The sequence below is a fragment of the Melanostigma gelatinosum genome (assembly GCF_949748355.1).
Source record: "Melanostigma gelatinosum genome assembly, chromosome: 11".
In the NCBI taxonomy this organism is placed as follows: Eukaryota; Metazoa; Chordata; class Actinopteri; order Perciformes; family Zoarcidae; genus Melanostigma; species Melanostigma gelatinosum.
The window spans coordinates 7,532,623-7,546,763 of NC_136644.1; the positions used below are offsets into that span (position 1 = coordinate 7,532,623).

Here is a 14,141-nt window from a genome sequence, read left to right on the forward strand (position 1 = left end):
TTCCTTTTTCTTACGTTCCCATTCTGCAGTATGTTTCCCATTTTTTTGTGCTCTAAAGTTCTGCCTGCCTCTGTATGTGTGCTTCAGAAAGATGTTATCTCACAGAGACACATTCGTCTGCTCTGACGGTTTCCGTTTCCTCTAGTTTCACAATCAAGCGCGAGACAGAAACCATTGCAGAATGCTTTCAAAGAGCTTGATCGTGATGCTTTAATTACAGGTGTTGTTGCTTGAAGGGGTGGATGTCCATACTGGATGAACATGGCAAGGTAAATTGATGTTTTTGGAATTATTTCAACATACATTTTTCTAAAACGTTAGTAATTTTCTATTCTAAATCCTGTTTTAACCACAATTGTCTAGACGACAGTACAAAACTCCAAGAACGAGACTTGACCTGAAAATGATCTACAAAGACGTTCATAGACTACAATAATGAATTTAATGTCTATGATAACTGTGTTTTGTTCAGGAGAGGAAACACTGGTTTATTCTAGGTGATACAACGCTGCGGTACTACAGAGACGCGGATGCTGAGGAGGTAGGAGCGATTGTTTGACATAAAAGTAATTTCTGATTTGTTAGTAAATGTTTGTCAACCAAAGGCAACTCATTTCAATCTACATACAGTGATGTATAAAGTGGTTGTCACTGTAGCATGAGCAACATCAGTTTCTCCAAAAACAATTCTATGGTGCCTGATACATTTGTCTTTGGTGTTTTGGTGTATTTGTGCTGCAGTCAGATGATCTGGACGGAGAAATCAACCTGACGTCCTGTGAGAATGTGTCAGACTGCGAAGTGGGAAAGAACTATGGACTCCAAATACAAGTATGTGTTTATTTCACTTGTGTTTAATTATGTCGTACAGTACAGCATCAGGAAGATGGACAGTCAGACCCCCCCCCCCCCCGTTTCCACATCAATGACACGTCCGGCTGCTTCCTGTTTAACAGCAAGTGTGTGTCTGTGTGTGTCTTTTGATCTCCTCCAGACAAAGAGAGCAGTGTTCACTCTCTCCGTTATGACCTCCAGAATACGTCGGAACTGGGTGAAGTTACTAAAGCAGGCGATCCAGAACAAAGCGCAGTGAGTCCCACTTTATTCTGGGAGACAGTGGTGGAGGAAATATTGAGAAGCTTTACTCAAGCAGCAACACCACCTGCAGAGAAATTGTTCCTTAAGTAAAAACAAATTGGTGTTATTAGCGAAATAGACCTAAAGTATAGAAATGAAAAGTACTCAATCCAGATAAATGTTACATTTTTATACATCAAATTGTTATTGCTGATGCCTTTAAGAATACTATCGTGTAGTTTAATAACATTGCATCCTACACATTTTCATCCACTGTACAATATCCATCTATATTGTAGCCCACTAGAAGTATAAAGTGGCAGTAAATACTCAAGTAAAGTGCAAGTGTCACTTGCACAAAGACAGTACTTAGAAAAGTACTGAGATACAATCAACTCCTGCAAAGAGGCTACTGTGCACTACAATCAGGAATAAGATGTTGAAAATAACATTTCAAAGAAGCAAAGCCCAGTAAAATGACTGAACATACTTTAATTGTTTGCAGCCACAGAAATATTAAAACAAGACAATCCCACGCAAGGATAGATACCAAATATAGTCATATAAAGATCAAATAAATTCAAAATAAACATGACGAAGAGTAGAGACACAAGAGTTAAAGGCTGTGACCAATCCATAGCTGACAAACATTGTCCAATACTGCAAGGAAACATTATGTCAAAAATGCAAATGTATTACTCAATACACAGTAAACTTGAACTCACTTTAAGCTATTATTCCGTAGCTTTTGATCACAAGTGAAATACTTCTACGAGTGTAAAACATCTTACAAAATTATAATATATATCATAATTAGTAATGTACAAATTACAGAACAAGACATCCTTCATTATATTATTCCAGGCGTTCCAGTGACCTGAACGTTTCTGAACACTGTGAGGAAATGCAGACAATGTGATTGGGTGGTCTGCCTGTGGCGAACCCTCTCTATCATCTTTCTTCTGATGTGTAACACTACCCTCCTGTCTTTCCCTCACTGCGACCTCGGCCAATCGGACACCGGCAGCGAGAAAGAGAACCCCCTCTCCCGGAGACCGTCGTCATGCCAACCCCCTGCTCGGTTCACCTGCAAGGACTCCGGCTATGAAGCTACCACTTCCACCTCCAGCGCCACAGCTGCAAACCCCCATCAGGCCGACCACCACCACCACCACCACGACCAAACTGTAGACCGGGATCTGGACTTGTCTCCGTCCAGTCAGAGAGAAGAGGGGGAGGGCTGGGACCACGAGCAAGCCAAGCGATTGGAGGAGAGGAACAAGTGGTTTGAGGAAGGGGTCTCCTTCAGTGAGATGGGCAGCAGGTGGGACTCCATGGAGCTGAAGAGGGGGAGTGTACCCATGCCCATCACTGAGACCATGGACTCAGACGTCAGCAGGAAGTGGGTAGAATTTGAGACGTTGTCATGTCGGGAAATGAGTGCGCAGTCTCTCATTGGAGCCCAGACGTATGAATCGAGTCCTGAAGAGGCCGAACAGCCTGCCACCGGATCACAAACTGATGCACCCAACCCATCCATGAATGGAGCTCAAACTATTCAAACAAATAAAGCGGAAGCTCTTCAAAAGGAGGTTAGAAAGAACTTAAAGGCACTCCATTGAAAAAAAATGTGTTTTTTAAGTAATGAGCAGGAACCCTCGTAAAACATTCCTTTGTTTCCAATGCAAGACAATTATGTTAATATCCATATCAATATTTTCCCTCCTCTCCATCTCCCAGGCCCTCTCTCTTCGAAACCAAGTGGAGAGCATCAAAAGGGAGCGCGCAGCCATGGGGGTAGAGGTGGAGAGCCCGTGTGGCCCCGGGGCCCCCTGTAGGGCCCGGCTAGAAGCCATGGAAGTGGCCCATCGCAAAGCTCTGCTGGAGCTGCAGGAGATGCACGCAAGGGAGATCGGGGAGCTGCAGGAGCAGAGAGACAGGATGCTGCAGGAGGAGAGCCGGGCTGCCGCTGAAGGTAAGACAGGAAGCACGACAGTATCTCCGGTTAAATAAATCTTGCAACCAAATTAACAAACGAACTGATTGATCATCACAGCTGTGGAGTTACTGAGAGCAGCTCACAGGGAGGAGCTGGAGAGGGAGGTGGAGAAGGCCAGGAGGCTGGCCGGAGGAGCTGCACATGCGGACGCTTCACACAGAGGCCACATGTAGGTTTATAATCCAGCTGTCCATCTCACAGGCTCTCGCTGCAGGCTTCAGATGTTCTGCACTTGACTGTGACACCCCTACCCCCCCCCCCCCCTCTTGCATGACAGTGCATTATTATGATTCACTCCACATCTCGTGTGTTTACGCGTGTCAGGCCACAGGCGGACGTCTCGCACGGTGAATTAGATGCGCTGTCCGAGCGCTACTCCCAGAAGTGCCTGGAGCTGCGCCGCACCGAGCAGAGCGGCCGGGGCCGAGAGGCTGAGCTCGACCTCAAGGAGAGAGAGCTGGAGCAGCTCAGAAGAGAGAACCAGGTTGACATACGTTTGAGTTTGTTTTGACGCAGTGTCACGCTGCCTTAGAGATTGTGTTTTGGGTATTCTCGTGGGGTTAAACTATTAAGGAAGCTGCAACATTCATAAGCATATATAGTTCACATTACTTCTCCATGACATAATTTGAGCCCAACATCTCTCTTTCAGGAGCTGAAGGCCAAACTGGCGGAAGAGATCAGCCGCATGCGCTATTTCATCACAGGTCAGAGGTCGGACACGGCATCTCTTGGCAACGCTGAGCGCACTGCGTCTGAATTAGAGGTACCAATTTAACGCTGGAGACTAAATTAGATCCTGCGTCATCTCATCTCATGTGAAAGCAGGTGACGCTGATTCAAAATCTTAACTTACTGCATCCCAACCCAGTTTCATTCGTCGCACCTGAAGGACTCATTTAGGCTTCTTTTTTTTTGGTGGCCTCGTTTGTGTTGAGCATCTGTGCTCGGTCACATTGTAGTACAGCTCATACTGCCATCTACTGCCTGGATAGGACAGCAGACCTTTTACTTATGTAAAAATACTCCATGACAAGTAAAAGTCCTGCATTCTGAGTATTATCGACAACAAGTAGAGAAAGCAGATGTTTTTGTAATGCAGACCATTTTTATTTATTGTAGTATTGGATTATTGTTACTGATGCGTAAATGTGCAAGTAGCATTTTAATGCATCATATTTTATAAGATAATCATATGTCTTGTAAAATCTTAACCATAGTAACTATACAGTAGCTGTCAAATGCATGTGTTCACGTACAAAAACACCAGCGTTCAATCTCAAATGCACTGGAGTATAAAGTCACATGAAAGGGCAGCACTCAAGTTGTACTTGTAGTGCTGTGCATATGTTGTACAGCGTTTTAACTGGTACTATTAAGATGCCACATTGTGTCTTTCAGACATTACTAAGAGCGAAAGACAACGAGGTGCAGTATCTTAAAAAGGAAATCAGCTGTCTACAGAACGAAGTGCAGTCTCTTACAAAGGTACGTTTCATGATCAGACCTCTCACTCTTTACAACTGCAATGCCAACTGATGAGTCTACCACACTCGTTCCTCCACACTTCTCCAGGAGAAAGCAGCGGCGTACGAGCGCTATAAGGAGGCGTACGTGGACCTGAGTGACGCGAGGGGTCGCAGCCAGCTGGAGACGGGCTCCCTCAACGAACACTTGAGACTGGCCAACGCTGCTCTGCAGGAGGGAGCGAGGCAGACCTGACCAATGAGGACCAACGAGAAAAAAAACACTTATCTTGAGTAGGGACGACGGCGAGCCAACATAGAAATATTCACCAAATACAACAGCAAAATCATGACATTACAATCACGACGTGTGCCGTTGTGAAGAGTCAGAATGAGAACAATTCCACTGTGCAAAGACCAAATAATAACAAGTGTTCATCCATGTGTAATCGACTCCCTTTATTGAGTTGTCAGACAAACATGCAAACAAGAGTGAAGGCATAACTAGTCGTTTTGATAGCCTCACATGATATAAGAGTGATACAGAGGGAATTTAGCAAAAACAAGATAAACAGCAGAGGGAGATGGGTGGAGGTGGCGGGATGTATTTGGATATCAAAGTGCCCCATCTTCCCCAACTTCCTTGTGCCGGCTGGTGTGCTCTCACTCAATATTGCAAAGCACCCTGTGGATGTGAATTTAAAAAGTAATTGAACTGTCATCAGCTGTCTACAACCTTTACACATGGTTAAGATTGTGCATTAAAAAAAAAGGTCAAGAGCGTCATTGTGGAAATGGTAAATAAGGTGCGGCTAAAAGTACACTTTGACGTTACCATTTGCTGTCTGGAGTGGGCTCAGTCATCGTCGTCATCGTCCTCGGGGACAAAGATGTCATGCTCCTCCAAGAGAGCGGCAAAGTTCTTGCTGATCAGAGTTCCCACGTACAGGAAAGGCACCACCACTGCTGTCATGCGGGTGAGACCAAATGCTGTCTGGAAAACATCAGGGGGACATCAAGAGACATTTAAAGAAGTTTATATAAGGCGGGACACATGTGCTATTCAGATTACTGACAATATTAATCCCCACCTCAATTTGCTCAGGGATATTTTGGTCCAGATTTGTGATTATGGAGAACTATTTCTCCCAAAGCCAAATACAAAAATCTAATCTTCAGAGTCACTATAGCAGAGAAATGCTGTACAGATTGTAAAGCTCCTTGAGGCAGATTTGTGATATTGGGCTATGCAAATAAATTTGACTTGACACTGAGTGTAACAAAGCCATAATACGTTGACAGCAGGCTACGCGAAACTGCATTCACATACATTTTTAAGTTCAAAACAGAATTTCAACGTATTTTTTTATCAGAAAAGCTTTGATTTAAGCACAATATCAACTGACCGTGGGTCCTGTTTTACCTAATTTCTAACTCAAGGCCCTGTTTTGAAGAGGTCCTGTGTTAAAAATCCTTCATTATCTCAGTGCATGTTGCTACATCATTGGCCAGCTAGTATTCTAGCAGAGAAAGATAGAAAAACTTGCAGAGGATGGGTGGACTGTGGGGTTAATGGGGGCCCATCAACTCATTTTTGTCCTTGTTTAGACAGCCATGAGTTGAGCAATTCTTTGATCGTTTTAGACAACATATTTCTTTCAATTTGGCTCTTCGTTATGTTCCATTTGTATTGAATCATCTGAAAAAGGGTAACTGTTATATTAGAGGGCCAGTTACAGATAACATTAACTGTATACATGCTATTCTGCTTGGGATATAATTGCGTGTAGAGGCAGCTTTAATCACATTGGACATCATTATAGTTCCCAAAAAAGACGTGTTAGTGTAATATAACGTTATACATTATATACATATAACACATTATTATTATTTAAATTGCTAACGTAAAATGTCCACTTGAATCAATACTGCCTTGAATTGACAAAATAAGTCGCGTTACTTCCTGAAATACATCCTACCTTTGTGTAAACATGCGTTAATTGGCTGACTTGACAAACCCAGCGCGTGTCCTGCATTTGTATTCGCTACAGCACCTGTCAATTTAGAATTAAGTCCCGCCTACGCTGCCACTCATATTTCTTTTTTTTCGTTTTTTCACTCGGTAACTAAGGCAGAATAAAACTCACTTTATCCGGTTTCGGTAAGATTGCCCCCGACGACGTTGACACTGCGGTCCTGGTTTGAGTCGACCTGGATATGTTAGATGTTTTCAAGCCGGTGTTACGGCTCGTTACCCCCGCATTTCTGGTGAAAAGTCGCAGCGGGAGCCGCAGTATACCCGTCGCCATTTTTTCCAGTAATGTGATAGAGGGTGGGTGACGCCTCTGCGCGAGGCACTGGGATGTCCTCAATGGGCGCGGCTTGACTATTGACCAACTGTAATAAATAGTTTCTATGCATCAATTGCCTTTATCAGTTTTATACTGCAAATTACCATCTGTCTCTGTGTTGTGGATACCGCATTCAAATTCATTTAGCAAAATAATGAATAAAAAAAACAAGAGGTACAAAAAACATAATGAATAGTGGAAGTTGGTACCAGAGAGGTAAATCATCTGTTGATTGAAGTGTATTTTCAAGACAAAACTAAACTAATTCACTTAAAATACAACATTACATCGAATCTATCAATCTGTGCATTAGTACACATTGTCTTACTGATTACACCAAATATACATGGGTGTAAGCAAAGTGACAAAAATATATGAAAAACAAGCATACATTTAGTTTATCGTCCATATATTTAGCCTAAATCAACACTTTATTTTCTGGCTCAATGTGACCTAAAGGATAAGGTAATTCATTACTTGGCTATTGACATACAGCAAGCCTTTATTACTGTAATGCCAAGTATAGACCAAAATAATGTTACTATACTGTGTAAAGGTTTTCTGATGTGAGGAGGATCATTATCTCAGTATGTTTTTCTGGGAACGGTTTTACGAAAAGTTTACATTCTACAATTACAAACTTTCCCAAGGTAGATACTGTATATGCTAATTCAAGTAAGTTAGACTATTTATATTAAAAATGGACTATCTTTCAGTCAGCATAAATCTCCACTAGAATTGTATAAACTGGTTATGTGGAGAGGGTTTTGAAATGGCATTTAGAGAAAATACAAATGTACTGTTATACATTTAAATAATGAAAAGACTTGAACTCATTACCAAAGTATTTCTAAAATCTTGCCAATTGACTGAAGCGTGATTGGTACATTTTTTAAGGGATTCACTCACCATTTCAGTTTGCAAAAATAGTCAAACATAAGCAATAAAACAGTTAGTTGTATAATATATTGTTTTTATTCCAGATAACGTGTCTGTGTGGAGAGTAATGCTGTTTATGTAAGGTAAATACCAACATAAAACGTACAATTAAACAATAAAAACAATGTAAAATTAAATAAATAATGTATTAAATATGTATTCCAAATACTGCTGAGTTTTTTATACATTCTACAATTCATTTGTTCATATTTGTAAGGTGTTCAAATAAATATTTCCCAATATTTTGATGTTTGAGTGAGGTGTATCGTCACTAAAACGACCAGCGCGCGAGGCTGACTGCAGCACTTCCTCGAGGCGGAGAGACTGGAGCGCGCTCCGCGGCGACGCGCACGGAGGGGAAGTGGAAAAGGCGGAAGAAAGGACGTTGAATAAACTTGCCAACTTCTAGCCGACTGGCTACAAATACAGTTAGAGAGTGTGTTACAGAGAAACTGGTGACTTGTTTCTGTACAGATCCAGTTAGCTAACCCACCGTCCTGTCTACACTCAGTCACCGCTCTCTCTACTCGACACACGACACGACTACGGGACTCCAGTTTTCAAACAGACGTTGTTCAACCGACCCGAAGCCATCCACCGTTACAAAGTCACATTTAGCTCTTGTTAAAGTGCTGTGATAACCAATCCATTCCACCACCGTTACACACAACCAGCTCGCTGGCTCGCCTGGAGTCGGGTTTTTTCCTCCTTGTGGGAAAAGTTGTCCGCGGTTGGCGGAGGTGCCAACGAGGCCTGCAGTCGAGGAGGCTGCATGTGTGAGGACTGTTGCTGGCGAGGAGTGACTCACACATCGTTAGCTAAACACTCTAAACAATGTCGGCCCAGGCACAGATGCGAGCGATGCTGGACCAGCTCATGGGGACGGGGAGAGACGGTGAGCACGGCTGGCTGTGGTGGAGACTGGTGTCTGCTCCGAGCAGGACGGGAGTTTGTGTTGGTGCTAGCATTAGCCGGGAAGCTAACAGATAAGCCAGTCAGTGCGGCATGCTTTGCGAACCGAGCTAGCTAACATGAGGATAGCTAGCCGACTAGCTACCTGTTGTGTGTGTGAGTCCAAGTGTAAATGGCAAGTTGAGTTGTTGCTAACATCCTCCACAAAAAGACAAACATTACTAACACGTTAGAGCTGTATTTAATCATGGTCCGTGTGCTCTTTTATCCGTGGCTCCCTTTCTTTCCACCAGATGTTGTCATTTTATCAGACTCTATCTGAGCAGTTAACTTTTAGGATTTACTGGCAAGATGGCTCATTCATGGCAAGTTTGAACCTCAGTGATTTAGTACGTATCATGCCATGTTTCAGTCTGTGCACTGGCTGACAAGTGCTCTTGTGCTTTTCTTTATTTAAGGAGATTCCATGCGGCAGAGAATCAAATTCACAGATGAGCGGGTCTGCAAAAGTCACCTCCTGGATTCCTGTCCTCATGATATTCTGTCTGGCACCGTGAGTATCATGTTCACACACACATCATATATCATATACTGAAGTCAGAAATAATTAGGACAGCTGTTATCACAGGTTTGGTCCTACTCCGGCACATTGAACTAAAATTGCACAATGTCTGTGCATATTTAGGTTGTGCACAGTGTAGGACACATCCGAGGATGAGATGGAAGCCCTGATAGTGAGACGGGAGGATAGCTACAGCACAGGGCCTGACATGGCATCAGTAGAAACTGTTTCAAATGTCAGCTGCAGTTTGGATCACAGACTACAGCCAAATTGTGCCTGTAAATAATTTAATGTAACTTTAAACTTGTCCAATGACTTTCTGTCCCCTCAATTTGAGAGACCGTAAATACGGGGAAAAGGGGGCTACATTTCCAACACTATTGATCAAAATGTGAATGCAAACACCCATGAGTTAAAGCAGAGTCAATCACTATTCATTACAAAACATGTACAAAACAAATACGAAGAGGTGCTTGTGTCTCAATGCTTTGTTGTGCTGTACATAACCATATAGAAACCGTCTGTGTCGAGGGCCTGGCCGTGCAGCTCTGTGATTCAAAAGATATCACGTTTACACTCCCATATGTGTAATGTTTTAAGTCGGGATGACATTTAACAAATAGGGAATTATTAGAATGACAAATCTCAAGATGAGTGATGAAGCATACAAACGCAGTACGTGGACGTCTTTCTATTTTCTGCAGAGAATGGATCTGGGAGAGTGTATGAAAGTCCACGACCTGGCTCTCAGAGCGGACTTCGAGATTGCCTCTAAAGAGCAGGAGTACTTCTTCGAGCTTGATGTGAGTAGTACACACGCACTGACACCCCATCATGTATAGCTCTCGAGAAAGTAGAGGTTGTGTTCTTGTCTCCACTGCACTCAGTCACAGAGTTATGCAACTCTCTCTGTCATAAACTGAGTCACACGTGCCAGCTTTACAAGCGAGACCAGCTCTGGCTTTCTACGCTTGCTTCCCACATTTCCAAGTAAATTTGGTCAAAGTGCTGCTGTGAAATTGTGACTAACTGCATAAGAAGTTGGAGGTGTAATTAAAGCAGCACTAAGGAAGCTCTAGTTTGTTGTCTGAGAAAGCTATTAAGAAGAAAAAGATGCATGCAAAGCAGATTTTTTTTTTTTCTTTTTTTTTTTTAAAACACCGTTTAAGATGAATTTGAAATTTTAATCTGGTAAATTTGTATATTTTACACACACTGAAAGTCGTTTAACTGGTGTGTTTTCTCGCAGGCTGCCGAACACCTCCAGTCTTTCATCGCTGACTGTGACCGCAGGACCGATCTGGCCAAGAAGAGACTAGCAGAGACGCAGGATGAGATCAGCGCTGAAGTGGCTGCAAAGGTGACAAACACTTTTTTTTTTTTTTTAATGAAGGCTGTGCTCTTTATGACGGGGAATAAATGGTTATCATGAATCTGTGCAAAGTGTGTAGAAATCAACATCCCCCCTCTGTTTCTCCTGCGGTGAAAAAGGCTGAACGTGTCCACGAGCTGAACGAAGAGATCGGGAAGCTGCTGGCCCGGGCGGAGCAGCTCGGGGGCGAGGGGAACGTAGACGAGGCCCAGCAAGTGCTGGAGATGGTGGAGAAGACTCGAGGCTTGAAGAAGGAAGCAGAGGTCAGAAAGTTGATAACTGCTTTGTTGTGACTTGTTTATTGTTTTAGAATAAATACACATTTGTACTCGCACATCACCTTACTAGAGCTGCAATATTTGTTTCAGACCGTGAAGGTGTATTGTTTACTCATGACTTCAGTAATAAAGGCAGTACAACACAGGATCTTTTCTCGTAATAACAGAAATCTTTATTTTGCAGTCGAGATTAAGCACAAGTTCAAATCTGTCCGTGCTTTAATTCCAGCGTCACTGCCTCATTACCTTTTGTTGTTGCAGGATGTGTACAGGAACTCCATGCCAGCCTCCAGCTTTCAGCAGCAAAAGCTCCGAGTGTGCGAGGTGTGCTCTGCCTACTTGGGTCTTCACGACAACGATCGCCGTCTAGCCGACCACTTTGGGGGCAAACTGCACATCGGGTTCATTGAAATCCGTGAGAAGCTTGAAAAGCTGAGGGTGAGGGGAGCACTGGAACAGAACTACTTTTAATTTGCACGATTATCGTTCAATGACACATTTTAGTTGAGTTTCCTTTTTCTTTTTTTTCCTTTTTTTTTTGTGCTGTTTTATCAGTTCTGTTCTATTTTTTTTTGTTTCATCCAGAAAGCAGTTATAGAAAAACAAGAACGAATGCGGTCGAGAAGACGAGAGGAACGTGAAAAAGACGACGAAAGGGAGCGAGAGTGGGAGCTGGAGCGGGAACGAGAGAGAGAGGGGGAAAGAGAGCAGGAGCGCGAAAAAGAGAAGGAGCGAGAAAGAGAGCGTGAATGGGAGAGAGAGCGCGAGAGGGAGCGGAGGAGGTAAGAAACGGTCTGACTTACGTTGTTGCTGAGTGCAAAGAAAAAGCTCGGTGTCCCGTGTAAACCCAACTGTGTTCCTGTCTTAGGTCCAGGTCTAGAAGTGGAGAACGATACAGGTATGTCTGCTTTCAACCGAATCACTCGAGGAGGTTGGTCCTTTTCACAGTGACTCATGATTTCACAAAGTCTACAGGTTCATGGTGCAACATACCGCTGTAAGCTGCAGATATGTGTGTAGATATACACTGTATAGCAAGTGTACTTACAAAACAACTCATTGATTAATCGAGATTATGAAAACAGTCGCAGTGGTGGACCTAAAGAAATGAGCATCTGGTTACCTTACCTGAAATCAAGAACAACCACAGCTCTAACATCATAAAAACATGTATTGGTAGTTTATTAAAACCTAAACTAAAAAAAGAGCACGCATGTCATGTCTTTAATGAGTGTAGCTGATGTGTAGGCAGTCACCTACCGACTCAACTGACTACGAGACGAGATGCTTCAGTGTAAAGCATTAATCTGAGAATCTATTTCCTGTAGCGGTGCAGCTATCTTTTTTTTCTACTTAAATCTTTCTCCTTTTCAAAACAATTTTTCTAGGGATGGAGGCACCTCGACTTCGTCCTCCCATCGCTCAAGACGCCACCACTCCTCTCGTTCCAGAGAAGAAGGTGGCGGTGGTGGCGGCGGTGGCGGCGGTGGTGGCGGCGGTGGTGGTGGCGGCGGAGGTGGTGGCGGCAGCGGCGACCGGGACCGGGAGAGAGAGAGGAAGCATCGACACAAGGAGCGGCATCGCTCGAGCTCCCACTCTCACAGGCCCAAGAGGAAGAGGTGTGGCTTCTATCATCACGACAACCATCCTCCTGTCCTGTTCACAGTTGTGACGGGCATTTGACCACAATTCTCTGCCATTTATTGGAGTAAAATAATCAGTTGTCAATAGTCATCATCATTTTAGTTCAGCTCTAGAATAATTTTTAGATTGGTCTGATAACTGATTTCAACATCACTACTTTTGCTTTAACGCAACAGCCACCGACTACGAGCCAAGAATTAAAAATATAGTTTTTGACCCCCAGGTCCTCCAGAGAAAGATCATCTCACACTCGCGACGGAGAGCCCTCGCCGTCCCAGGAGATGTCCAGACAGGGCGCAGCAGGAGAGGGCTGGCGTGAGGACAGGGCGGAGTACGGGGACTGGGAGGGCGCGGAGAAGCCCCCCCCCTCCGCCGACACTGCCACAGCCAGGACCAGGGACCGGGAGAGATCCCTGTCGTACGAGCGAGACCGGCGCTCCAGCTCCGAGGAGCGAGAGTCCGGGGAGATATGAGCAGGAGTGGACGCCTCCAAAGTCTTCGGATTGGATACATTAATTGCTAAAAAAGGAGCATGGGGAGATGAGTGTGTGCGTGTTGGTGCGACTGTGTGTGTGTGTTCACGGTAAGAGGGGGACGTGTACATCAGCGGGGTGGATGGTGGAATCTTAACATGGGGATGAGGGAACAACTTCTGTGGTGGCGGTGAAGGGAAAGATGCAAAACCAACTTTTATAAGTATGAATTGTGGAAGCAGTATAGTTTCTTTTTTTTTTTAATGCCATCTTGTCGGTCCTATGTAAAGTTATTTTGACAGTGACGAGTGAGCGATGAGACGGTAGCCCTACTTTTGAGTCTTTTTATTTTGTCATTTTAAAAAAAAATCTTTAGTCGCAACCTTCGACGGTGACACTGTGTTTCCTGGTCCATAAGAAATCCGTCGGTCTCGGCGGCTGCGGATTCATTCACACGGGTTGGACTCATTAACGCGGCGTCCACGGCTGTAGTGTTTGGAAGTGAGCTGAGAAAGACCGAAGGCACTTCTGATGTTTGTGTTTGATTTGCTGCCTTCAAGCCATAACGATCTCATTTGAGAGTTTCGATACCGATCCACGGGCCCGCCTTTTTAAATTCGGGATGCAGCGATGAGCTCGTACTACTTAATACATTCACTTGTCCTCCCCTGAAAGAAGTCATCCAAATATTTCCACTCAGTTCCTGACATGTGAATGCATATAGATGATGTGCATATGTACGTACTGACACTGAAAGACCCAGGGACTCCTGTTTGCTGTGATACGACCTGGATGTACTGGGGGAAATCTACTTTGCTGTGCCACCATTACGTGAATAAAATGTTCTGTTCTATTCAATTGCAACGTGTTTTATACAAATTTCTCTTCGACTTCACTTCCCGTTTGTACAGAAGAGTTTAGACAAATTTAGCATGTTGTATTATTTGTGATACAGCTTCAGTGTTGAGGTTAGAGCTCCTTTTACCTTCAATCAAGGCCAAAGGGTTACGGTTTGTATTTTAGCTGTTTTTGGTCCTGTCATTTATCAATAGTACAAAAATAAGTGTT

The 14,141-nt window shown here is 43.7% G+C and overlaps 2 protein-coding genes across 2 annotated transcripts; one reads left to right on the forward strand and one right to left on the reverse strand.

The window, feature by feature from the left end:
- Positions 1-4,986: 4,986 nt before the first annotated feature.
- On the reverse strand, positions 4,987-6,865 carry LOC306784167 (essential MCU regulator, mitochondrial-like). Its single transcript, XM_079278021.1, has 3 exons — positions 6,690-6,865; positions 5,378-5,536; positions 4,987-5,227 (listed from the first exon to the last, which is right to left on the reverse strand). Exons 1-2 carry the CDS (start codon positions 6,849-6,851, stop codon positions 5,399-5,401), a joined length of 300 nt encoding a protein of 99 aa, XP_079134147.1. The 5' UTR covers positions 6,852-6,865; the 3' UTR covers positions 4,987-5,227; positions 5,378-5,398.
- Positions 6,866-8,175: 1,310 nt separating this feature from the next.
- Positions 8,176-13,926, forward strand: LOC306784476 (putative RNA-binding protein Luc7-like 1). The gene is made up of 10 exons (XM_079278494.1): positions 8,176-8,727; positions 9,203-9,297; positions 10,011-10,109; positions 10,556-10,666; positions 10,798-10,941; positions 11,218-11,394; positions 11,542-11,738; positions 11,825-11,854; positions 12,345-12,575; positions 12,824-13,926. Exons 1-10 carry the CDS (start codon positions 8,667-8,669, stop codon positions 13,071-13,073), a joined length of 1,395 nt encoding a protein of 464 aa, XP_079134620.1. The 5' UTR covers positions 8,176-8,666; the 3' UTR covers positions 13,074-13,926.
- Positions 13,927-14,141: the final 215 nt, after the last annotated feature.

Excerpts from the sequence above, each read along its gene's own strand:
- LOC306784167 (XM_079278021.1), bottom strand. The coding sequence starts at position 6,851 with ATGGCGACGGGTATACTGCGGCTCCCGCTGCGACTTTTCACCAGAAAT. Across the intron at positions 5,537-6,689 it reads TCTTACCGAAACCGGATAAA|ACAGCATTTGGTCTCACCCG; the intron begins GTGAGTTTTATT and ends GATGTTTTCCAG.
- LOC306784476 (XM_079278494.1), top strand. The coding sequence starts at position 8,667 with ATGTCGGCCCAGGCACAGATGCGAGCGATGCTGGACCAGCTCATGGGG. Across the intron at positions 10,110-10,555 it reads AGTACTTCTTCGAGCTTGAT|GCTGCCGAACACCTCCAGTC; the intron begins GTGAGTAGTACA and ends GTTTTCTCGCAG. Across the intron at positions 11,395-11,541 it reads AGAAGCTTGAAAAGCTGAGG|AAAGCAGTTATAGAAAAACA; the intron begins GTGAGGGGAGCA and ends TGTTTCATCCAG.